The 26,641-nt window shown below is 43.8% G+C and overlaps 1 protein-coding gene and 1 pseudogene across 2 annotated transcripts; one reads left to right on the top strand and one right to left on the bottom strand.

Annotated features, from left to right (window-relative positions):
* Positions 1–91: 91 nt before the first annotated feature.
* On the bottom strand, positions 92–15,542 carry LOC129529806 (ornithine aminotransferase, mitochondrial-like; annotated as a pseudogene).
* LOC129523569 (protein SSX3) lies at positions 15,476–25,813 on the top strand. Of its 2 annotated transcripts, XM_055375690.2 has the most exons (9): positions 15,476–15,593; positions 16,960–17,048; positions 17,482–17,596; positions 18,133–18,228; positions 20,072–20,121; positions 22,114–22,249; positions 23,790–23,867; positions 24,629–24,733; positions 25,195–25,813. In XM_055375690.2, the coding sequence occupies exons 2-8, from the start codon at positions 16,980–16,982 to the stop codon at positions 24,727–24,729; spliced, it is 645 nt and encodes a 214-aa protein (XP_055231665.1). In that variant the 5' UTR covers positions 15,476–15,593; positions 16,960–16,979; the 3' UTR covers positions 24,730–24,733; positions 25,195–25,813. The 2 variants fall into 2 exon arrangements, with proteins under 2 accessions (XP_055231665.1, XP_055231664.1); XM_055375689.2 differs by lacking the exon at positions 23,790–23,867.
* The last annotated feature ends 828 nt before the right edge of the window (positions 25,814–26,641 follow it).

Raw genomic sequence — 26,641 nt, 5'->3', positions numbered from 1 at the left:
GAGTGGAATGTGCCTACATTTAGAGCAGAGCTTTTACAGGACCACCTGTCTCCAGCCGGCTCCCAGGGACTGCTGAAAACAGCTGCTACCCTCAGAAAGACAAGATGGTCTTGTTAATGATTTCACTGGACTCTCGAATCTCATCCTCCTTGATCACCAGTGGAGGCGCAAACCTGATGATGTCACCATGGGTTGGCTTGGCCAGAAGTCCATTATCTCGAGTCTTAGAATCACCTTCCAGGCATCACGATCTTTGGTTTCTTTAATAACAATAGCGTTTAATACTTCTTTTCCTCACTGGGCATGGTGGCTCACGCCTCTAATCCCAGCATTTTGGGAGGCCTAGGCAGGTGGATCCATTGTTTTCTTAGTTGGAAATGATCCCAGCGTTTAGTGAGTACCTATTACTTAATCTAACATAACATAACTTTAATATTTCATCTCCATATGGTAAGAGCAAGAGAAAAAACATTTCAAATTACATGAAAAGTTCACTTATAAACATGTATCTCACAGTTACCTCATTTATTCATTTTAACAGTTATACCTAGATTACTTATGAAAACTGACATATTAAACAAAGCCAGTCGGCTGGGGTCGGTGGCTCACGCCTGTAATCCCAGCACTTACGGAGGCCAAGAAGGGCAGATCACTTGAGGTCAGGAGTTGAAGACCAGCCTGGCCAACAAGGTGAAACCCCAACTCTACTAAAAATACAAAAAATTAGCCGGGCGTGGTGGCGAGCGCCTGTAGTCCCAGCTACTCGGGAGGCCGAGGCAGGAGAATGGTGTGAACCCAGGAGGCGGAGTTTGCAGTGAGCCGAGATAGGGCCACTGCAGTCTGGCCTGGGCGAAAGAGCGAGACTCCATCTCAAAAAAAAAAAAAAATTATCCAGGCATTGGGGCGCACGCCTAGAGTCCCAGCTACTTGGGAGGCTGAGACAGGACAATCTCTTGACCCTGGGAGGCAGAGGTTGAAGCGAGCCGAGATAGCACCACTGCACTCCAGCCTGGGCAACAGAGGGAGACTCTGCTCTAAAAAAAATTTTAAAAATAAATAAATAAATAAATAAAGCTAGTCATTTGGAGTTATTTTCCTATTAAAACATTATTATAGCCTGTAAATGTCAGGTATCCACCCGAGCAAAAACCTTAAATATATGAGTATTTTGCCAATAACTCAGAAAATACAGCTGTTTTATTACACTCACAATATTAAATTAGTCTTACTTATCAAAGAATTGCACATAAAAGACCATTCTGTTTTTAGGTTAGGTTTATGTTTCATAACCTTAACACATCCAACAGAGATAAATATAGAACCAGTAAACCCAGCCAAAAATGTGTGGTCACAATTTTGAAAACATTTCTCATTTTATTTTACCAACAATTTTAAAACCAGCTTATTTTTCAACTACTTAATTAAGTTGCATGAACTAAATGCGTTTTAGTTAATTACTGTGTATTTATATGAGTACCTATTTAAGCCAATCTGAATAGGATTCTTTAAATAATTGTTTGCCAACGATTCCAGATTTTACCATGTAGACACATTTAACATAACACATGTACATACGCAGGAATACGCCCAAACACAGATACGTACATAAACAAAGATAACTTTCATTTTAGAATTTTGATTATGGGACAGTAAACCATACAAACTCACTGATTTATAAAAGACGTTGGATCTAAATTATATTTCTGACAAAATGGAAGAAGGCTAAACTTTATTTAAGATTTTTCTCCTCAATAGGTAATCTTATGAAGGTGGTGACCCAAATTTTGGGTAAAGCAGTTTGAGTCAGTTACCAACATGTTGAATTAGACAAAGAATTGTTAACTGTAAAAATGTGACTGAATTATGTGAGGAGGCCCAAAAGGTAAGTGGTATTCCAATAAGCTTTGTATAATGTTCTCTTGGTCTCAATTCCTCATCCTTGAAGATAAGAGTGTTGTCTTCCCTTTTAGTATAGGAAGGAGATCTTTTACACGGGAATTTCATCTTTTGCTTTTAAGAAACACTACAAAGGTCAGTGATTTTATTTTATTTGTATCTGATGTCTTTCAACTGTCTTTATTTTAATAGTCAGTATGCCAGAGTAGCTGAGGAGTTTTGGAAAAAGAGTTTTGCTTAAAGAAGGATAAAGAGGAAGAGGTAAACGAAGGAGAGGGGAAGGCTTTGGAGAAGAAAATCTCAGCTAGCTTTAGACAGTATCTTGCAGTGAGGCAGCCTTTGAGTCTTCAATGTGTTCTGGAGCCTCAAGATACCAACTGAGATAGGAGTCCCATTTGGACTGTATTATTTTAGTTCAGTTTGAGGAAAACAGACTGCGTGAATGATCCCCATAATGTTGGCACACATTAGCAGCTGGCGTCCCAGAAAGAGGGAACTATGTTGGCATGCCTTTGAACTTTGAGAGCCTGTGTGTAAATAAATTAATCTAGGTGATTCGGTTTAATGCCTAATACACAAAAGCCAAATTAAACTCTAAGCATGCAAACGATTCAGAAAATAAAGTACAAACTTACCAGGAAGCATGAGAAGGCTTCTCTAACAGAAAAATCTCTGTAACCAGGCCTCATAACCAGGAGGGAGAAAATCCCTCTTAAACAGGCCGTCTCTGGCTGGGTGTAGTGGCTCATGCCTGTAATCCCAGCACTTTGGGAGGCCGAGGCGGGCAGATCACTTGAGCTCAGGACTTCAAGACCAGCCTGGCTAACAGGGTGAAACCACATGTCTACTAAAAAACACAAAAATTATCCAGGCGTAGTGGCGCACGCCTGTAATCCCAGTTACTCGGGAGGACGATGCACGAGAATCACTTGAGCCTCGGAGGTGAAGGTTGCAGTGAGCCCAGATCACACCACTGCACTGCAGCCTGGGCGACAGAGCGAAACACTGTCTCAAAAAAAAAAAAAGAAAAGAGAAAGACAAGATAAAAAAGACAAGACAAGAAAAGAAAGGAAAAGAAAAGAAAAGAGGAGGTTTCATAACCAGGAGACAGAGAAAGACCCTTCCTAACAAATTCCCAAATAAAACTGAACTCAACTCCCCAACAAATGGCAGTTTGATCCAAGAAAGTCTCACCAGGGGGGAAAGAGGCAACCAGAAAAGCAAAAGCTCAAGGGGACCAAGTGTGCAGACCTCACGCCATAGTTCCAGAGGTCATTGATATCTCCAAGGTGAGTCAGCTTCGGACCCCACTTCTGACACCACAAATATCAAAGTCAAAACCTATGGAGATGAATCTCTTTTTTAAATCGCAATATTAAGGATGTTATATTATGGTTTTTGTTTTTGTTTTTTAAGACAGGGTCTCACTCTGTCGCCCACCCCGGAGTGCAGTGGCACAATCTCGGCTCACTGCAACCTCTGCCTCCCCGACTCAGCCTCTGGAATAGCTGGGATTATAGGCATGCACCACCACATCCAGCTAATTTTTCGTAATTTTTGTAGAGACAGGATTTCACCATGTTGCCCAGGCAGGTCACGAACCCCTGGGCTGAAGTGATCCGCCGGCCTCAGCCTCCCAAACGGCTGGGATTACAGGCGTGATCCACCACGCCCGTGAATCTCTCAACATTTTACTTGAGAATCATAGAATTGTAATCTGAAGCATACACACAAACTGGCTGGTCTTTGGTATGTCCAAAGAACAACGAGAAAGTTGAGAGTTTTATTAGAAACAGAAATGTTACCTATATTTTTTAAAGCAAGTCCCTTGGCACCAGAGAAGCTTTCAGGAGTTGGAAGCTCTGATTGGTGAGTGTGGACAATAGGTAAAACAAGCCTTAGAGTCATTGCAGGTTGTTTCAGCAGTTACTAGGTAAAAGTGCTCTTAGGGTGGCAGCAGGCCATTTCAGCCACCAGCTTTGTGGAAAATTCAATTCTTGGAGCAGGTGCAATGTGCCCTGATTGGTTTCTCCCCTGGCCACTCAACTCTGACCTAGTTGTGTATGTGGAAAATGACTCAATTCAGGTGGGTTTCAGTGGCACACGCCTGAAATCTCAGCACTTTGGGAGGCCAAGGCGGGCAGATGGCTTGAGGTCAGGAGTTCGAGACCAGCCTGGTCGACATGGTAAAACCCTGTCTCTAGTAAAAATATAAAATTAGTCCGGTGTGAGGCACATGACTGTAGTGCCAGCTACTCGGGAGGCTGAGGCGGGAGAATCGCTTCAACCCAGGAAGCTGAGGTTTCAGTGAGCCGAGATCATGCACTGCACTCCAGCCTGGGTGACACAGCGAGACTTCATCTAAAAAAAAAAAAAAAAAAGAATGACTCACTTCACATAATCAACTTTCACAATGGTTAAAGCAGAGTCCTGCTTAGCAATGCACAAAAATTCTCCTTTGTGACCCATTCATTTTACTGCTGTTGACTTTCTTGCTTATCCTTTCAGACAGAGTCACTCTCCTTTGACCAAACTTGAGTTGGGCTCCTCTGAGTCCTGTTTCTGACTAGGTCCCAACCTCGGGCTCTGTCTTTCATCCAGGAACTCTGCCCATTTAGCCTGTTTCAGCAAAAATCCTGTCAAGTCAGTTCAGCCAGAATTCCCCTGCACCTGAGTTTTCCTCCAAGTAATTTCCCATCTTCTGACCCCCCGACCCTACTCCCTGACTACAAATCCCCACTTGTCCTTGGTGGAGTTGAAGTCGATCCCAATATCACTCTCCCACTGCAAGACCCCATTACGGTGGTCCCTGTACCTATCGCAGTAGTCCCCCCTCTGAGTAAAATCATCCCTACGATCTTTTTTTTTTTTTTCAGAGACAAAGTCTCACTCTGTAACTCAGGCTGGAGTGCAGTGACCCAATCCTAGCTCACTGCAGCCTCAAACTCCAGAGCCCAAGCAATCTTCCTGACCCAGCCTCCCGAGTAGCTGGGGCTAGAGGTACGCACCACCAACTCCAGCCATGTATATATATATATACTTACATATATTTTAAATTCTCTACAGACCCAGGAACTTGATATGCCCGTCTAATTTTTGAATTTTTTGTAGAGACAGGGTTTTGCCATGTTGCCCAGGCTGGTCTTGAATTCCTGGGCTCAATCAATCCTCTTGCCTCAGGCTCCCAAAGTTCTGGGATTACAGGCATGAGCCACTGCAGCTGGCCCTCCCTTACAGTCTTTAATAAGTGCAATAAATACTTGTTTGCTTTAACATTTCCCTGTGTCTTCAATCTCCTGAAGTCATGTGGCTGACATTGTCTTTACTCCACCCGGTATAAAAATTCCTTTCTTTCATCGGGTGCAGTGGTTTATGCCTGTAATCCCAGCACTTTGGGAGGCCGAGGCAGGCAGATAACCTGAGGTCAAGGGTTCCAGACCAGCCTGGCCAACATGGCAAGACCACATCTCTACTAAAAGTACAAAAATTAGCCGGGTGTGGTGGTGTGCGCCTGTAGCCCCAGCTACTCAGGAGGCTGAGGCAGGAGATTTGCTTGATCCCAGGAGGCAGAGGTTGCAGTGAGCTGAGATCATGCCACTGCACTCCAGCCTGGGTGAGAAAACGAGACTCTGTCAAAAAAAAATTAATTTTTTTCAACACCTTGGAATTATTACACCATTGTATCCTTGCCTCCAGTGTAGTATTTGAGAGATCCGATGTCAGTTTAATTATTTTTCCTCTGTAAGTAACCTGCTATTTCTCTCTGTTCGTTTTTAAAATATTTTTTCCTTGTCTTTCACAATTTTACGTGTGTGTACTATAATACCTTTAAACCTTAAGTCATTTTTTTAAATCTGAGGAATTCTCATTGATTACTTATTTAAGTACACTCTCCTTTTTAATGACTATATTTTCTTCTTATAAGGCTACTATTAGATGTGTTTTGACATTTATTCTTCTATCCTCTCTATTAATTAACTTTTCTTTCATTTACTTCTTCTCTATCCATTACCGATTACTTTTATGAATTCTTTAGATGCATTTCCTCAGCTCAGTAATTGCTTTTTCAACTCTATCAGTTTTAATATCCAACCTATTCCACTGAATTATTTATTTGAGCAGTTAATGTTTTCATATCCAATCTATCCAATAGGTTTTCTATTTACTTATTTATTTATTTATTTGAGACAGAGTCTTCCTCTGTCGCCCAGGTTGGAGCTCAGTGGCACAATCTTGGCTCACTGAACCTCTGCCTCCCGAGTCCAAGCAATTCTCCTGCCTCAGCCTCTTGAGTAGCTGGAACCTCAGGCATGTGACACTATGCCAGGCTAATTTTTGTATTTTTGGTAGAGACAGAGTTTCACCTTGTTGGCCAGACTGGTCTCGAACTCCTGAACTCAAGGGATCCACCTGTCTCGGCCTCCCGAAGTGCTGGGATTACAGGCGTGAGCCACTGTGCCTGGCCTTTTATTTATTTATTTTTTCAGAGTTTCACTCTTGTTTCCCAGGCTGGAGTGCAATGGTGTGATCTCACCTCAGTGCAACCTCCACCTCCCAGGTTTAAGTGATTCTTCTGCCCCAGCCTCCTGAGTAGCTCGGGTTACAGGCATGCACCACCAAATTCTATCATTCATTAGCATCTGTATCCATTCCTTGAACACCAAAACAGCTTATCTTTTCTTTCTTGTCCCTGCTCCCGTCTTCCAAGTTTATAATACTGGGAATTTTAGTTCAAGACTGTAATTTTTAAATTTTTCGATCCAAAGTTTACACTTTTCAATAAATTTTACTATTTTTCTCCTCACCATTGCTTACTGAAATCACCTCCTTCCTCCTAAATTTAGTTTTCCCTTCTCACAGGACTGTATACCAACAATTATTTCTGAAGGGTATATGCGTCATGAATTTTCTGAAATATTTTTCCCCTCATTCTGGATTATCCTGGCTGTATATAGATATCTAGGTTCAACTTTTTTTATTGTTTGTTCTTGTTTTGTTTTTTTGAGACAGTGCCTGGCTCTGTCACCCAGGCTGGAATGCAATGGCACAATCTCGGCTCACTGCAATCTCCACCTCCCGGACTCAAGCAACTCTCCTGCCTCAGACTCCCAAGTAGCTGGGACTACAGGCATGTGGCACCACACCTGGTTACTTGTATTTTTTGTAGAAGTGGGTTTCGCCTTGTTGGCCAGGCTGGTCTCAAACTCCTGAGCTCAAGCGAGCATCCGGTCTTGGCGCCCAAAGTGCTGGGACTACAGGCATGAGCCACTGCGCCTGGCCCAAAGTTATTTTAAATCAGCTCCTTGAAAAACCTCTCCATTGCATTCTCTCTTCTCTTTTTCTCTCTGGGACCTTTCAGGATTTTATCTTTATCCTAGAAATTTTACCCCGAGGGGGTGCGTGTGTGTGTGCGCTCGTGCGTGCACAGGTGTGTGTGCACATGTGTGTTAATCAGGCTCAGAACTAGGTGGCTCTTTTCAGGTTGAAGATTCATGTCTTTGTTCAGCTGGGAAAATTCTAGAACATTATTTCTTCAAGTACTGCCTTCTCTCCAGTCTTTCTATTTTTTTTTTTTCATTTTTGAGATGGAGTTTTGCTCTGACACCGAGGTTGGAGTGCAGTGGCAGGACCTCAGCTCACTGCAACATCTGTTTCCCGGGTTCAAGTGATTCTCCTGCCTCAGCCTCCCAAGTAGCTGGGATTTCAGGTGCCCACCACCACACTGGGCTAATTTTCATATTTTTAGTAGAGACGGGGTTTCACCATGTTGGACAGGCTGGTCTCGAACTCTTGACCTCAGGTAATCTGCCTGCCTTGGCCTCCCAAAGTGTTGGAATAACAGGCGTGAGCCACCGCGCCCGTCCCAGTCTTTCTATTCTCTACCTCTGGATCTTCTATTGGATGAACGTTGAAAGTTCTTGGATCTCTTCTCCATTTCCTTTATTATTTTCCTTTCATAATTTCTATTTTGTAATCCTTTTCTGCTATATGATAAAGTAGTGCCATGCCTGAACACATTTTTTCATTGGGTTGTTCCAGTTTCTCTTATTGATATGGAAACGCTTTGTTATATATTAGAGATGGTTACTGTTAATTTATTGGGGATGCTTCATTTTCCCCAAAATTTGCCTTTTTTTTTTTTTTTTTTTTTTTTTGAGATGAAGTCTCACTCTGTTGCCGAGGATGGAGTGCAGTGGTGCGATCTCGGCTCACTGCAAGCTCCACCTCCCAGGTTCATGCCATTCTCCTGCCGGGTTCATACCATTCTCCTGCCTCAGCCTCCCGAGCAGCTGGGACTACAGGCGCCCACCACCACACCCGGCTAATTTTTTGTATTTTTAGTAGAGACAGGGTTTCACCATGATAGCCAGGATGGTCTTGATCTGCTGACCTCGTGATCTGCCCGCCTTGGCCTCCCAAAGTACTGGGATTACAGGCATGAGCCACTGTGCCTGGCCTAAAATTTGCCTTTTTAAATAGTTTTTTATGGTGTCTTTTGACTTAGATGATACTTTAATTTTTACGTCTTTAAATATGTCAGATTCATTGTTTATAGCCTTGGTGTAATGTCAGGAAGTGCCCATGCCAACTCAAGATGTCTTACACTGTAATATTTTCCTAAAATTTCATCTAGTTCTTTATGACTTCACATTTTCACATTTAAGTCTCTGAATTTTTAGAATTTATTATTTTATGTGGTTGGAAGTAAGGATTTAATGTTTATTTTTCCAAATGGATAGACACTTGTCAACAATCCTTTATTACACAACCCATCTTTTGCCCACTGTTTGGAAATGCATGCTTAAGTTTGTATATAAATTAGTCTGTTTCTTGACTTATTATTTTGTTTCACTAATTAATCTATTTCTAAGTGTATTCATTTTTGATTGCTGCTATAACAAATTGTCAATAGCTAAGACAACACTAGGCCCGGTGGCTCACACCTGTATTCCCAGCACTTTGGGAGGCTGAGACGGGCAGATCGCTTGAGGTCAGGAGTTTGAGACCAGCCTGGCCAACATGGCGAAACCCTGTCTCTACTAAAAATACAAAAATTAGCCAGTGTGGTGGCGTGCACCTGAAATCCCAGCTACTCGGGAAGCTGAGACAGGAGAACCACTTGAACACGGTAGACAGAGGTTGCAGTGAGCCGAGGTCACCCCACTGCCCTCCAGCTCGGACAACAAAAGTGAGATTCCATCTCAAAAAATATTTATATAGCTAAGACAATTTTTGAAAAAGAAGAATAAGGTGGGAGGAATTGCTCTACCATATTTCAATACTTCTTATATAGCTACAGGAATCAAGACTATATATTATTGGGAGAAAAATAGACACATAGATCACTGTAACAAAATAGAAATCCTAGAAATAGCCCCACACTGATTTTTTACCAAGAGACAAAAATAGGGAAAGATCATCTGCTTAACAAATGGTGCTGGGGCAGTTGCAGAGCCATAGGCCAAAAAGAAAAAAAAAAAAAAACCAAAAAGGCCTAATCTTCACACCTTTATACAAAAAAGTAAGTCAAGTGGATCATAGATTTAAATCTAAAATATAAAACTATAAAAGGCCGGGCACGGTGGCTCACGTCTGTAATCCCAGCACTTTGGGAGGCCGAGGTGGGCAGATCACGAGGTCAGGAGATCGAGACCATCCTGGCTAACACAGTGAAACCCTGTCTCTACTAAAAATACAAACAAGTTAGCCAGGCGTGGTGGCAGGCGCCTGTAGTCCCAGCTACTCGGGAGGCTGAGGCAGGAGAATGGCGTGAACCTGGGAGGTGGAGCTTGCAGTGAGCCAAGATCGTGCACTCCATCCTGGGCAACAGAGCAAGACTGCATCTCAAAAAACAAACAAACAAACAAAAAAACTAAGAAAAAAGTTTTACAAGAAAATATAGGAGAAGCGTCTGAGATCTAGGGCATAGTGAATGGTTCAAAAAGCATAATACATAAGGAAAAAAATAAATTAGATCTCATCTAATTTAAAACTTTTGCTCTGCAAGAAATCTTGTTAAAAGGATGAAAAAATAGGGTATGATCTGAAAGAAAATGTTTGCAAACCACATATCCAAGAAAGGACTCACATCCAGAATATGTAATGGATACGTATAGTACTCTCAAAACTCAACAGTAGGCTGAGCGTGGTAGCTCACATTTGTAATCCCAGCACTTTGAAAGGTCGAGGTGGACGGAGGGCAGATCCCTTGAGGCCAGGAGTTCAAGACCAGCCTGGGCAACATGGCAAAAAACCCATCTCTACTAAAAATACAAAAATTAGACAAGCATGATGATGCGTGCCTGTAATCCCAGCTACTCTGGAGGCTGAGGCACGAGAATCACTTGAACCTGGGAGGCGGAGGTTGGAGTGAGCCAAGATCGTGCCACTGCACTCCAGCCTGGGTAACAGAGAGAGACTCTGTCTCAAGAAAAAATAATAATAAAAACCTCAATGGTAAAAAATACAAACAAATAATCCAATTAGAAAATCATGAAAAGATATGAACATACATTTCACTGAAGAGGAAATAAGCAAATAAGCACATGAAAAGATGTTCAACACTAATTTGCTTCACTAGATGCAAATTAAGACCACAATGAGGTATCACTACACACTTATTACAATAGCTAAAATAAAAGACATAGTGACAACACCAAATGGTGATGAGGATGCAGAGAAAATGGACATCTCATTAAGTGCTGCTGGGAAGGTAAAATCTTACAGCCACTCTGGAAAGCAGTTTGGTAGTTTCTTATAAAACTAAACAATGCAGTGACCATACAATTCAACAATTATACTTCAGAGAAATTAAAGTGTATGCCCATCCAGAAACTTGTACATAATTGTTCATAGCAGCTTTACTTGTAATAGCCAATAGCTGGAAATAATCAATATGTCCTAAAATAAGTGAATGGTCAAACTGTGCTACATCCATCCCCTGGAATACTACTCAGCAATAAAAATGAACTATTGTCAGGGCACAGTGGCTCACCCTGTTATCACAGCACTTTGGGAGGTCGAGGCAGGCGGATGATGGTGTCAGGAGTTCAAGACCAGACTTGCCAGTATGTTGAAACCCTGTCTTTACTACTAATACAAAAATTACCTGGGTGTGGTGGTGCGCACCTGTAGTCAGAGCTACTCGGGAGGCTGAGGCTGGAAAATTGCTTGAACCCGGGAGGCAGAGGTTGCAGTGAGCCGAGACACTGCACTGTAGCCTGGGTGACAGAGTGAGACTCTGTCTCAACAACAACAACAATGAACTATTGATACACAAATATCAATATCTTGGAGAAATCTCCACGGAATTATGCTGAGTGAAATAAGCCCATAAAACATGATATACTATAAGATTTCACTTGTACAGCATTGTAGAAAAGACAAAATTGTGGAAACGAAAAACAGATTTGTGGTTGCCAGGGATTAGGGATGGTGGATGGGAGGACAATATTACTAAAAATGAGTAGCACAAGGGATAGCATTGCGGTGATGAAAATGTACTGTACATTTTTTTTTTCAAGAGGGATTCTCACTCTGTCTCCTAGGCTGTAGTGCAGTGGCATGCTCTCGAGCTCACTGCAACCTCTGCCTCCTGGGTTCGAGCTATTCTCCTGTCTCAGCCTCCCATGTAGCTGGGACTACAGGCGGGTGCCACCATGACTGGTTAATTTTTGTACTTTTAGTAGAGACGGGGTTTCTCCATGTTGGCCAGGCTGGTCTCAAACTCCTGACCTCAAGTGATCTGCCCACCTCGGCCTCCCAAAATGCTGGGATTACAAGCGTGAACCACTGCACCCGGCCATGTTCTGTCTGTTTTTTTTTTCTGAAATATAAGCTTTGTTTAAAATGTAAAGAAATACTAAAAGTAAACTTTTTTTTACAAATTATAATCAAGCACTCAAAACAATTTAGGAATGTTAAACACTAACTCTTAATTCAAAATAATGACATCCATAGACTATATCCTGGTGTTGGTCAATATAAAGTTTACTTAATATTAGTATTTTATAGGCCGGGCACAGTGGCTCACGCCTGTAATCCCAACACTTTGGGAGGGTGAGGCGGGCAGATCACGAGGTCAGGAGATCGAGACCATCTTGGCTAACACGATGAAACCCTGTCTCTACTAAAAATACAAAAAATTAGCCAGGCGTTTTGGTGGGCACCTGTAGTCCCAGCCACTCGGAAGGCTGAGGCAGGAGAATGGCGTGAACCCAGGAGGCGGAGCTTGCAGTGAGCGGAGTTCGAGCCACTGCACTCCAGCCTGGGCGACAGAGTGAGACTCCGTCTCAAAACGAAAACAAAAACAAAAACAAAAACAAAACAAAAAAACTAGTATTTTTTATATGCTTAACCATTGATCGTTCCTAAAATTCAATGAAAACAATGATTTGACTTTATAAGGTTAAGCCTTTTATGTAACACCCTAGAGATATCTTTTTCAAATACAAAACATTTATACCAGCAAGGAAATTATAAAAGCATATATAAAGTATACTGAAGGATGTGATTTAAAGGCTGTCTGTATATACAGATGCATTTCACCTTATAAAGTACACGTGCACATCAAAACACTTTCACTGAATATAGATGCCATTACATTCTCTTAACACTACAAAGCAAATGTCAGGTTCATAAACATTGTCCTATTATGTATCAACTGAAAAAACATATATACACAAAAAGATTTTGAAGACACATGGGAGTAGAATGTGCCTACATTTAGAGCAGAGCTTTTACAGGACCACCTGTCTCCAGCCGGCTCCCAGAAACCACTGAAAACAGCTGCTACCCTCAGAACGACAAGATGGTCTTGTTAATGATTTCACTGGACTCTCGAATCTCATCCTCCTTGATCACCGGCAGAGGCGAAACCTGATGATGTCACCATGGGTGGGCTTGGCCAGAAGTCCATAATCTCGAAGTCATAGACACACCTCCCAAGCATTACAGTCTATGGTTTCTTTAATAACAATAGCATTTAATAATTATTTTCCTCCCGGGCACAGTGGCTCACGCCTGTAATCCCAACACTTTGGGAGGCTGAGGCGGGTGGATCGCCTGAAGTCAGGAGTTCGAGACCAGCCTGGCCAACATGGCGAAACCCCGTCTCCACTAAAAATACAAAAATTAGCCGGGCATAGTGGTGCATGCCTGTAATCCCAGCTACTCAGGAGGCTGAGGTAGGAGAATCGCTTGAACCCAGGAGGCAGAGGTTGCAGTGAGCCAAGATTGCACCATTGCACTCCATCCTGGGCAACCAGAGTGAACCTCTGACTCAAATAATAATAATAATAATAATAATAATAATAATAATAATAATAATTCTGTTCCTTTTATGGCAGTTACAACATCAGAAGGTAGCTTCATGGGTTCACGTCTCAAGATAATACCCATTTTTTTTCTGCATTTTCAGCAAGATTTTCTTCTTCTAAAACCTCAAGGGCTGCGATGGTCACTCAGCAGCCTAGTGGATTGCCACCGTATGTGGACCTATGTTCCTCTGGCTTAATGGTCAGCATTATGTCATCGTCCCACAGCACTGCAGACACAGAGTATCAACCCCCAGAAAGGGCCTTTCCAAGGAGGACTATATCAGGTCTGACATTTTCATGATCAATAGCCAGCCGTCTACCAGTTCTGGCCAATCCTATCTGTATTTCTTCAGCAATGAACAGAACCAAGCTGGGAGCACGAGATGGGACAAGGGTAAGTTAAAATACCACAAAGCTCCCTGTTCTTACGGAGATTCCGCTGGTCTCTCTCTTGCTCTTTCTTTCTTTTTTTTTTTTTTCAGTCTTGCTCTGTCGCTCAAGCTGGAGTGCAGTGGTGTGATCTCAGCTCAATGCAACCTCGGCTTCCCAGGTTCAAATCATTGAGTGAGCCCAGGAGGTCAAGACCAACCTGGGAAACATAGCAAAAGGCAGGGTAGTGCATGCCTGTAGTCCCAAGGCCGAGGCGGGAGAATCACTTGAGTCCCGGAGGTAGAGACCAGCCTGGACAACATAGCGAAACTGTCTCTAATAGAAAAATTAAAAATATTAGTGGGGGCGGGGTGGTGTGAACCTGTAGTCCCGAAGCCAAGGCGGGACGATTGCTTGAGCCTAGGAGGTTGAGGCCAGCCTGGCCAACATAGTGAAACCCCATTTCTACTAACAACAAGAACAACAAAAAAATAGCGTGGGTGGGGTGGCTCACTCCTGTAGTTTTGAGGCCAAGGTGGGAGGATTGCTTGAGCCCAGGAGGTTGATACCAGCCTGGCCAACAAAGCGATAGCCTGCCTCTCCTAAAAAATAAATAAATAAATAAATAAATAAATAAATAAATAAATAAATAAATGAAAATAAAAATGAGCAGGGCAGAATGGCACACGCCTATAGTCCTGAGGCCGAGATGGAAGCATCATCTGAGCCTAAGAGATTGAGGCCAGCCTGGGCAACATATCGAAACCTGGTTTCTACTAAAACGAAACAAAACAAAACAAAAAATAGCTTGGGCAGGGTGGTGCGTGGCTGCGGTCCTGAGGCAGGAGGATCCCTTGAGCCCAGGAGCTTGATGCCGGCCTGGCCAACATAGGGAAACATGGTTTCTACTAAAAAAAAAAAAAAAAAAAAAAAAAAAAAATCGTAGGCAGGGTGGTGCATGCCTGTAGTCTCGAGGCCATGGTGGAAGAATGCCTTGAGCCCAGGACGATGAGACCAGCCTGGCCAATGAGACCAGCCTGGCCAACATAGCAAAACCTGGTTTCTACTTAAAAAAAAAAAAAAAAAAAGCGTAGGCAGGGTGGTGAATGCCTGTAGTCCCGAGGCCGAGGTGGGAGGATCGCTTGAGCCCAGGACGTCAAGACCAGCCTGGCCAACACAGCAAAACCTTCTCTATTAAAATATCAAAAAATAAAAAATATTAGTGGGGGTGGGGTGGTTCGAGCCTGTAGTCCCGAGACGGAGGCAGGAGGATTGGCCAAGGCAGATGTAACCAATACCACAATCACATCCCACAAGTAAATACATTTTCCTCTCTCCAGGGCTACAGGTAAAGGATGGTAATTGTGCACACCACACTTAGATTCCCTTTCAAAAATGTAAGCAGAGGTTGGAGGGCCTTGGACTGTTTCTTCAGTGGCAACAGATATAGAAGCCACTGAAGAATGAACTCCACGACTAAGTATAGCAAACCTCCGCAAATGTGCTAGTTTGGAAAACATTGTGTCTTTCAAGTAAAAAAATCACAGATTGACTATTTTTTTCTTCCCACAGTTCAGACTAGAATCCAGATTTTTAACCCAAGATCCAGGAACGGTCTTCAGAGAGATCAAAATCTGACGGCGCCTGAGGACCACCCACTTTTTTGCAGTGGCGACAAGGTGTGGCTGGAGGAGGAGACATTATTCTGCAATGTCGCTGCCCAAGGATGATGGACCAATCAGGGCAGTTAGTGAACTCCATCTGGCCAATTAGAAGTCAGAACAGTAGGCGGAACAAGCGAAGCAGATGTGGCTTCTGTCAGTCCAGGCTCCAAGGACACAACCTTCTCAAAGTGGGCGTGGAGACTCTAATTTTACCGCCTAAAGCATCCCCTGGGATTCGCTACTTTAAGTTCAGAGTACGCATGCTCTGACTTTCTCTCTCTTTCGATTCTTCCATACTCAGAGTACACACGGTCTGATTTTCTCTTTCGATTCTTCCAAAATCAGAGTAAGAATACACTGATTTTCTTTTTCCATTCTTCCTACCCCTCCCCTCCTCCGTGGTGCATTTGCTATCTAGTTTTAATAAGGAGTGTATATGAGGCAGGCCGCCATCTTAAATCTTTCCTGTCAGTTTCTAACCGCCATCTCAAATCTTTCCTGTCAGTTTCTAACTTTTTCAGGTATGGGATTTTTCCTAGGAACTCTGTAGTAACTTAAGAAATTTGGGCCTGGCGTGGTGGCTTACACTTGTAATCCCTGCACTTTTGGAAGCCACAGCTGGTGGATCGCCTGAACCCAAGAGGCAGAGGTTGCAGTGAGCCATGATCACGCCAGTGCACTCCCGACTGGGCAACAGAGCAAGACCCTGTCTGAAAAAAAAAATCACTCAGATCTTTCCTGCTGGGCTCAAGTGATCCTCTCGCCTAGGCCTTGGGACTACAGGCGCGCACCACCCCGCTTCTGCTAAATTTTGTTTGTTTGTTTTTTTTACTAGAGATGGTTTTGCTACGTTTGCGAGCCTGGTCTCAAGCTCCTGGGCTAAGGCGATCCGCCCACCTTGGCCTTCCAAAGTGCTGGGATGGTACAGGCCTGCTCCACCAACCCCAGCTAACTTTTTGTGTATTTTGTAGACGGGGGTTTTGCTGTGTTTCCCAGCCGGGTCTCGACCTCCTGGGCTCAAGCGACCTGCACGCCTCGGCCTCCCAAAGTGCTGGGATTACAGGCGTGAGCCACGGCGCCTGGCTGATTGCTGCATCTTGAAATGCCCCACATTCTCTCTAGGTGATGGCGGGCTCTTGTAGTCTCAGAAATTCTAGCTCTCTTCCTTCTAATAATTTACAAATCACCCAGTAATAGCCTCTGAACACGTTCATATTAGCGATGCTCATTTCTCTTCAGCAGAACAGAACCCCCCATCCCTCTGCCTGATCAGATCCATCACCAAAGAGACCACGTTATCTCTGGGACTAACTTCCCTTCCTTTATTTATTGAGCGAGGGTGTCAGCATGCCCCACTGAATAAAATTACACAGTCATGTCCCTGCCTCCCCAACAAGGGTCCATACATCTTTCAGGGGAAGCCTAGCTCCAGGGAAACTACTAACAACGTTAGCCAACCCCCTCCCAAAGACTCAAGGCTGCTTTGCCCATAGGAAACCTGTCATCCCCTATCAATACTTCTCCCAGAGACCCCTGGTTCCCTGTTTTCATCTGATTTCTCCCCATATCCTTACTCAGGGACAGATAAGCCCCGGATGGAGAAATGCAGCAGCTGATTCCAGGTGACTGAGTGTGGCCGGCCTTCACTGATTTCTCCCTCCACAGGATCAAAGCTGCCGTGGCTGGAAAGTCTCAATCTGTTTCTCTTGCAGGTCAGACTACTCCCGGTGCCATGAACGGAGACGACACCTTTGCAAGGAGACCCATGGTTGGTGCTCAAATACCAGAGAAGATACAAAAGGTGAGGTGACCTAGAGGGAGCAGAGTAGTGGCCCAGGGGACAGTGTGGGGTGACCAGGTTTCTGAGGAGGGGAGGACAGAGATACTGGAGACAAGGAGCAGGGTCTCGGGGGAGGTCTGGACCCTTGGGAGCCTCCCACCCTCACTCTGTCATCACCTAGCATCTCTGGAGACAAGTCTGTGACCTTGCACTACATCTGGTGACTCTCAGTCCATTCTGGAAGGTGGGAGGAGAGCCAGCCAGCAGCATTAAAGCCCTACTGTGTGGCAGGGGTGAAGCTAGGAAGGTCCCTCATGTTCTGTCAGTTAGCCATGGCATCAACCAGGAAGGATTATCCCCACTTCCCAGATCCAGCACACAGGAAGCGACTCCAGCTGAATGGCAGACATGCCTAGCTGAGTCCCTGCCATAATTCCTTTTTTTTTTTTTGTAGGCCTTCGATGATATTGCCAAATACTTCTCTAAGGAAGAGTGGGAAAAGATGAAAGTCTCGGAGAAAATCGTCTATGTGTATATGAAGAGAAAGTATGAGGCCATGACTAAACTAGGTAACAGAAAGTTCTAGGTACAGACAAGTCTGGGGACACATGAGCATCCCTTTTCCTGCTTTGGCTATTTCTTAGGCTGCAGAAAGTACCTCACATTTTCCTTTTGTGTAGGGAAAAATCGCAAGGCAGCTTCTGGGTGTTCTGCTCTTCTATATCCTGTCAGGGCTGAGGGCAGGGACTGGCCACAGTGGAGCTCATACCTGGATCCTGCACGTTTCTCTCTCTTAGGCTTCTGTTCTGATAAGCCCAACTGTCTCTGTGGCATCCCGGCAACCCCCCTACCCCCACCCCACACACACCCACCCTACCTTCTCTCGGCTTGTCTCTTTCTTTTTTTTTTTTTTTGTTTGAGTCAGTCTGAATCTGTCACCTAAGCTAGAGTGCAGTAGTGCAATCATAGCTTACTGCAGCCTTGAATTCCTGGCCTCAAGCAATCCTCCAGCCTTAGCCTCCCAAAGTGTTGGTACTACAGGCATGAGCCACCGTACCAGGCCCAAGCTTGTCTCTTAAGGAATAAACATTTTGCTTCTTTCTAGGTTTCAAGGCCATCCTCCCACCTTTCATGCGTAATAAACGGGTCGCAGACTTCCAGGGGAATGATTTTGATAATGACCCTAACCGTGGGAATCAGGGTGAGTAGATGGGCAGGGGCTGGAAAGGGTCTCCTCAAGCCCAATTGCTTTTCAGCTCAGCTACCTGGGAAAGATCCTCAGGCATTTGTTCCCTCATACACATCGGGGCAGAGTGAAAAAAAAATTGCATGCAGAAAGTTAACTACAGAGGTCATTCATATGAAATTTTAAAACATGCAAAAGAAGAATATATATTTTTATGGATAATAAGTAAATGGTAAATGTATACAAACATGAATGTGAATAAAAAGCCATCAAATTAAGGTGACTGGCTGTAAGTGGAGGAGGGAGGGAGGGCAGGGATTCCTGAGTGCTGCACACACAGCTTCAGCTGTGACTTGTTGATAGTGTGTTTTGTTTGTTTTTGTTTTTGAGATGGAGTTTCACTCTTCTCGGCCAGGGTGGAGTGCAATAAGGCAATCTCAGCTCACTCCAACTTTCACCTCCTGGGTTCAAGTGATTCTCCTGCCTCAGCCTCCCGAGTAGCTGGGGTTACAGGCACGTGCCCCCACACCCAGCTCATTTTTTAATTTATGGTAGAGACGGGGTTTCACCATGTTGGCCAGGCTGGTCTCAAACTTCCTGACCTCAGGTGATCCACCCGCCTCAGCCTTCCAAACTGCTGGGATTACAAGTGTGAGCTACCACGCCCGGCCTGTTTGCAGTTTTTCTAATATTCTGAATAAATAAATCAGACCTAGCATAGCTGTGGGGTAATGTTGAGATCCGACTGGACTCAATATTATTCCCCATACTTTTCTGTGTGTTTGAAATATTTCTTTTTTAAACGACATGTTGTTCTTCCTAAGCACTGTTAATGTATCAAAGGACAGTTAAGAAAATGTTACAAGTGAAAAAAAAAAAAAAAGAAAGTGTTACAACTGTAGATCCGCCAAAAACCTCCAGAGTTTGTTTCATTAACAGCATGTAGGTATTGGATAGGTATCTTAGGAGTGAGGTTGATGAACACATTATGTAATAAAGATCGCTGTTTCTCTGTATTTTATCAAAACCAAATAGTCTTCTCATTCCCAAAGAACCCTGATTCTCTGTGATGAGCTTGGAAGAGAGTTTGAAAGAGTGATCCCTTATCGAACACACAGAGAGCTTTCCCACTTGTCAGTGAGCAGAGATAACATAGGGTGAAAAAAAGACAGGTTCTTGGGTAGAGATCTTTGTACATTTCAGGAATATAAAGGGGACATATGTATTTACTTGCTCTTCTACTCTGACAACATAATTATAAGACAAGGTCAGAATGTCCAAACCGTCTCCAATAGACCTATTACTCGCCAACTAAACAGGCCAGATTCTACAATCTCTCGCAATCACTACAAGAGATCTAAAAAGCCAGTGCTTGAGTATCTGCCAAGTTTTGAGGTTAAAGGAGTGTCTTTATACTGAAAATATTTCAGAGCCACTGGACCAAATCATCCATGGTTCATCACACATTTAACAGCTTAATTCACATACCATAAGATTCACCCATTTGAAGTGTACAATGATTTTCAGTTGTTGCACATCTTGAGTGGATACAGTTTACATTCCCAACCAATCAATTTAATTATTTGGGAAAAAGTAAAAGATATGTAATGGAATAAGGTGAGACTGTGATGGGGTGTAGCCCCCATGTGATAAACCATGAGATATAAAATTCTGAATTGATGCCACAGATAAATGCACCAACCATGACTAAACATAATTCAGAAGCAAATCTCAAATAACTCCTCAACAATGAGTGGACTCATAACCTCTGCTGCAGAATACCCTGATGCGACAGAAGTCTCTCTAGAGTTTGGAAACCTTTACCAACAATGAAAAATTCTGTTGTATTCTCTTTCAGTTGAACGTCCTCAGATGACTTTCGGCAGGCTCCAGGGAATCTTCCCGAAGGTGAGTATCTTTCAGATCTAAAGGACCAGAGAACCTTTGTCCCTCCACGGATGTGAACACTGGTAAGAGTGGGAGAATATCAACAATGCCCTCACTGCCTTCTTCTCCCCATGTCTATCACAACACCTGATGTAGCACCGACAGCTTGATAGTACCAACATTTGTGATTGTTAATACCTCTTTTGTTTTCATAGTGATGCCAGATACTATTTCAAGCAGTTCACATGGATTAATTTATTTAATCCTTAAGAAGACATTGTTTCTATTATCTCCGAATAATAATGAGTCACACACTTCAGTTTTCATCCATATGATAGCCATATGACTTGGCACAAATCTTCTGAGTTCTCTGAGCTCCAGATTCCTGGTCCGTGAAATGGAAGTAAAGAATCATAGTTCATGTTTTAGATCATAGTTATCAGCAACATAATAATAAAATGAGGCTATCGTGGTACAGAGATGTTAAAGAATTTTCCTGAGGCGCAGTGGCAGTGGTAGTCTGATCCAGAGCTCCAAGCCATTTAAAGCTCATTCACGTTTGCATTTGTTTATGAAGTTCAGATGTTGCTCACTAGGGCTTCACCCCATAGGGCCTGCTGGTGCTTCTGTTGAGACACCCACTCTCGCAACAGGAAGGACCAGCTGGCCTCTGCTGTGTTGCTGGGACCACTTGCATGGCTTAGGAATCGCTTTGATTGTTGGCCCCTCCCTACTGTGAGCTCCTTGAGTGCCTTGTCTGCACCTGGGGCATCTGGGAAGCCCCCGTCCCAGCCCAGGGGATCCCTCGGAGGCCCCTGAATGAGTGATCCCACAACTGCAGATTCAACTCTGGTTTGGAGGGTAAAGGGATCTGGGAGTTGGGTTGCCAGTGTGGAGACTGAATTCAAAGAAGGATTGTGAAAGGTATTAATTGTTATTATTACTACATTTAAACAGTGTTTACAAGCTCAGAGAGGACTTTACTGTAGGCTATTTGACATGTATGGTTCACTATTTCATAAGGGAGGAAGCTGAATTAAAAGTAGCTTAAGATCAGGGCGCGGTGGCTCACGACTGTAATCCCAGCACTTTGGGAGGCTGAGTCGGGCAGATCACAAGGTCAGGAGATCGAGACCATCCTGCCCAACATGGTGAAACCTCGTCTCTACTAAAAATACAAAACTTAGCGGGGTGTGGTGGTGCCTGCCTGTAGTCCCAGATACTCTGGAGGCTAAGGAAGGAGAATCACTTAAATGCGGGAGTTGGATGTTGCCTTGAGCAGATATCATGCCACGGCACCCCAGTCTGGCGACACAGTGAGACTCCGTCTCAAAAAAAAAAAAAAAAGAAAGAAAGAAAGAAAGAAAAAAAAAGTAGCTTAAGATTGTTGGTCAGTGACACATCCCAGTGCAACCAGAATTGGTATGGGTACCACCTCACTGAATTCCACATTCAATTGGTGCCTCGGTAGGGTAGTATGTCATATCTGGTACTGCTTTGTTTGCTGCCTGGATTAATTTCAGCAAACCATTTATTTCCCTCTCCCTTCCTTGTGTTCATCTCCCCACACCATCTTTCCCAGCAGTGTTTTGTCGCCTCCCTATGTTCTTACATTTACTCTCCCAGCAGCTGTCTACAAGCTTGTATGGGATCCCTTGTATTTTACAGAACCTCTTCCCTTTGTAGACCTTGTGAATTCTTAGAATGCTACTCTTCTCCAAATCATCTGTATATCACACTCACAATTAAATGGAGATTTTTGCTGTTTGCAAGAATGTCAGTCCTAAAAGAGTGGGAAGATAAGCATTCTATCCCTGGAAACCATATTCACTTAGGCCATTCCTTTCCCTTCTAACCTCCCCTCCCAGGTTTCTCCTAATTTAGGCCTGTGTAACTCTCCCAGTGTTGTTGACAACACTGAATAAGCTAATGCACGTGAAGACCCTTTGTAAGCTCAAAAGCACTATAGAAATGTCACTGATACTATTTATCTATGACCTTCACATTATAAAGATTATGCCCAAGAAGCCAGCAGAGGAAGGAAATGATTCGGAGGAAGTGCCAGAAGCATCTGGCCCACAAAACGATGGGAAACAGCTGTGCCCCCCGGGAAAACCAACTACCTCTGAGAAGATTTACATGATATCTGGTAAGAGGAAGCAATTCAGGAACAATCCCTCTGGCTTCCCTGGCGATGTTCAGGTGTGTGGACTGGGTGTGTGGCATGGATCCCAGATAACCCTGGGTCCAGGCTGGGCTGAGGAGCTTGCCCAGCTCCAGATGAGATGTTAGACATGACTTCCAGAGACAGACTGGAGTTGTCATCCATATAAAAAAAACCACGTGACTTGGGGAAAGTCTTCCAAATTTCCTCAGCTCCAGGTTCCTAGTCCATAAGATGGAAATAAAGAATCATAGTTCATAAATTGTTTGGAGACATTAAATTTAATCTAGAAGGCCTGATGACATGAAAGGTGCTCAAGCAATTCTATCTGTGATAACCTGGGATCATATCTTACTCAGCTCAATGCCTGTTACCCAATACAGGTGTGCTTCAGAGATATTGCAGGTTCGGTTCCAGACCACTGCAATAAAGTGAGTCACACACATTGTTTTTTGGTTTGGCAGCGCATAAAAACATTATGTTTATACTATAGTGTAGTCTACTAAGTGTGCAATAGCGTTATGTCTAAAAATGTATATACCTTAATTTTAAAATAATTCATTGTTAAAAATGCTAACAATCTTCTGAGCCTTCAGTGAGTCACACTCTTTTTGCTGGTGGAGGGTCTTGCCTCGGTGTTGATGGCTGCTGGCTGATCAAGGTGGTGGTTGCTGAAGGGTGGAGTGGCTGTGGCAGTTTCTTAAAAGAACACAACAATGAAATTTGCCACATCGATTAGCTCTCCCTTTCATGAAGGATTTCTCTGTAGTATGCGATGCTATTGGATAGCATTTTACCCACAGTAGAACTCCTTTCAAAGTTGAAATCAATCCTCTCTAGCTATGAAAGTCCTAGATGGCATCTCCTTCCAATAGAAGGCTATTTTATCTACATTGAAAATCTGTTGTTTCGTGTAGCCACCTTCATCAGTGAGCTTAGCTAGATTTTCCAGATAACTTGCTGCAGCTTCTCCATCAGGGTTTGCTGCTTCACCTTGCACTTTTATGTTATAGAGACGGCTTCTTTCCTTAAACCTCACGAACCAACCTCTGCTAGCTTCACACATTTCTCCTGCAGCTTCTTCACCTCTCTCAGCTTTCATGGACTTGAAGAGAGTTCTGGTCTTGCTCTGAATTAGACTTTGGCTTAAGGGAATGTTGTGGCTGGTTTCATCTTCTATCCTGACCACTCAAACTTTCTCTATTTGAGCAGTAAGGCAGTTTTGCTTTCTTATTCGTGTGTTCACTGGAGTATTAGTGTTATTATTTCCTTCAAGAACTTTTCCTTTACATTATATACTATTATTTCCTTCAAGAACTTTTCCTTTGCATTCACAGCTTGGCTGTTTGGTGCAATAGGCCTAGCTTTCAGCCTGTCTTGGCTTTCAGCATGCTTCCTCACTAATCTTAGCCATTTCTAGCTTGTGATTTAGAGTGAGAGACATGCGACTCTTCCTTTCATTTGAACACTTAACGGCCATTGTAAGGTTGTTAATAATCCTCATTTCAGTATTCCTGTGTCTCAGGAAATAGGGAGGCCCAAGAAAAGGAAGAGAGACGCGGAAGAGCTCATCGGTGGAGCAGTCAGAACACATACAACATTGGTCGATTGTTTGTCAACTTCTATGGGTGCAGTTCATGGTACCCCAAAACAATTACACACAACAGGGTGATTATAGTCGATAACTTAATTGTACATTAAAAAAACTAAAAGAGCATAAATGGATTGTTTGTAAGGCAAGGATAAATGCTTGAGGATGGATACCCTATTTTCCATGATGTGATTATCATGCATTGCATGCCTGTATCAAAGCATCTCATGTACCCCATAAGAATATACACCTACTGTGTACCCACAAAATAAAGAACAAAAATTATTTTAAAACACTAAAAAACAATAAAAACAATTGTAGTAATAATATCAAAGCTCACTGATCACAGATCACTGTAACAGATATAATAATAATGGAAAAGTGTAAAATTGGTGAGAATTTCCAAAAAAAAAAATTGCAGCATCTGCGAAGCAGTATGAACATGAAGTGCAACAAAACAAGGTACGCCTGTGTGACCTTAACAAATACGTGCTGGATGAAAGGAGGTGTGGGGGAATGTTCCCGTAAGTGAAGAGGTTGGGAATCTAAGCCTGAGAAGGGAAGGAGCCAGAAGCTAAAACTTTAATCGGCATTTGGCCTATGTTGGTGTGGATCTAAGGTCTCAGCCTCTCTAAGCCAGAGAATGTGAAAAACTGGATGAAGAAGGCCCATGGGCACTTGGGAGGAAGCAGGCATCTCCTTTTTTTGAGTAAACAGAGCCTAACACTCTCCAACCTACCCAACCCTCACTTTCCAACTATTCTCCATCATAGGACCCAAAAGGGGGGAACATGCCTGGACCCACAGACTGCGTGAGAGAAAGCAGCTGGTGATTTATGAAGAGATCAGCGACCCTGAGGAAGATGACGAGTAACTCCGTAAGAGAACCTTCCACTCACCCCCCACATCCCTGCAGATGTGCTATTCTGTTATGATACTGGTATCCCATCTGTCACTTGCTCCCCAAATCATTCCCTTATAATTTTCTAGTGTACAGCATTGAGGCTGAACGATGAGATTTCCCATGCTCTTTCTACTCCCTGCCCTGTATATATCCAGGGATCCTCCCTACCCAGGATGCTGTGGGGTCCCAAACCCCAGGTCAACACTGATATGCGGGCCACACCTTCCTCTAGCCTAGGAATTGATAACCCAGGCGAGGAAGTCACTGTGGCATGAGCAGATGGTTTACTTCGAGGAACCGTGGAAGGCGTGTGCAGGTCCTGAGATAGGGCAGAATCGGAGTGTGCAGGGTCTGCAGGTCAGGAGGAGTTGAGATTGAGTTGTCACGTGGTGGGAACTCACTGCCACTTACTTTCCTTCTCTCTTCTCGCCTCAGCCTGGGGGATACGACACATGCCCATGATGAGAAGCAGAACGTGGTGACCTTTCACGAACATGGGCATGGCTGCGGACCCCTCGTCATCAGGTGCATAGCAAGTGAAAGCAAGTGTTCACAACAGTGAAAAGTTGAGCGTCATTTTTCTTAGTGTGCCAAGAGTTCGATGTTGGCGTTTCCGTTGTATTTTCTTGCAGTGTGCCATTCTGTTAGACATTAGCGTTTTCGTTGATGAGCAAGACATGCTTAATGCATATTTCGGCTTGTGTATCCATGCACTTACCTCAGAAAACAAGTATTGTCAGGTATTCTCTCCACAGAACAGCACTACCCTCCTCTCTCGCCAGATGTGACTACTGAGGGGAGGTCTGAGTGTTTAATTTCCGATTTTTTCCTCTGCATTTACACACACACACAAACCACACCACACACACACACACACACACACACACACACACACACACACACCAAGTACCAGTATAAGCATCTCCCATCTGCTTTTCCCATTGCCATGCGTCCTGGTCAGGCTCCCCTCACTCTGTTTCCTGGTCAGGATGTACTCCCCTCATCCGATTCCCCTGTAGCAGTCACTGACAGTAAATAAACCTTTGCAAACGTTCCCCAGTTGTTTGCTCGTGCCATTATTGTGCACACAGCTCTGTGCACGTGTGTGCATATTTCTTTAGGAAAGATTCTTAGAAGTGGAATTGCTGTGTCAAAGGAGTCATTTATTCAACAAAACACCGAGTGCGTCCTCGTGCTGAGCGCTGTTCTAGGTGCTGGAGCGACATCAGGGAACAAGGCAGACAGGAGTTCCTGACCCCTTTCTAGAGAAGGATATTTGCAGTTGTTGGGTTTTATTTGTTTGTTTGTTTCTTCTAGAGATGGGGTCTTGCTCTGTCCAGGCTAGAGTGCAGTGGCACGATCATAGCTTAATGCAGCCTTGAACTCCTGGGCTCAAGCAATCCTCCCTCCTCAGCCTCCAGAGAAGCTGTGACTACAGGCATGCACCATCATGATCCACTAATTTTTTTAGGTTTTGTCAAGAAAGTCTCGCTCTGTTACCCAGGCTGGTCTCAAAGTCCTGGGCCAAAGCGATCCTCCCACCTTGGCCTCCTAAAGTACTAGGATTACAGGAGTGAGCCACCATGCCTGGCCCCCAGTTTTTATTTTGATAGAGACTATACATTTCAGTCCTGGAACAGGATTCTGCAGCAGGTGTTTAGGCATCTTGGCCTTTGCTCTCTGAATGATTTCCGGGTTCAAGGTCTGGGACAGTCCATTTGGGAGTATGTGGGAGGAGACACAGATGAAATCGTCATCTGGGGAACATGAAGGAATGAGGAAGATGTGTGCACTGTAGACCCTGTGATGGCCAGGGAATAGAAGAGTCCACTTAATCTCCATGCAGGGGAGCAATCGGTGCGAAAGTCCCCTGAACAGAAGC

Source organism: Gorilla gorilla, chromosome X, assembly GCF_029281585.2.
Source record: "Gorilla gorilla gorilla isolate KB3781 chromosome X, NHGRI_mGorGor1-v2.1_pri, whole genome shotgun sequence".
Taxonomy (NCBI): Eukaryota; Metazoa; Chordata; class Mammalia; order Primates; family Hominidae; genus Gorilla; species Gorilla gorilla.
The sequence above is the reverse complement of the archived record's forward strand: the minus strand, read 5'-3'. Positions and strand labels throughout refer to the sequence as shown.

Excerpts from the sequence above, each read along its gene's own strand:
- LOC129523569 (XM_055375690.2), top strand. The coding sequence starts at position 16,980 with ATGAACGGAGACGACACCTTTGCAAGGAGACCCATGGTTGGTGCTCAA. Across the intron at positions 17,049-17,481 it reads TACCAGAGAAGATACAAAAG|GCCTTCGATGATATTGCCAA; the intron begins GTGAGGTGACCT and ends TTTTTTTTGTAG. Across the intron at positions 20,122-22,113 it reads TCCAGGGAATCTTCCCGAAG|ATTATGCCCAAGAAGCCAGC; the intron begins GTGAGTATCTTT and ends CACATTATAAAG.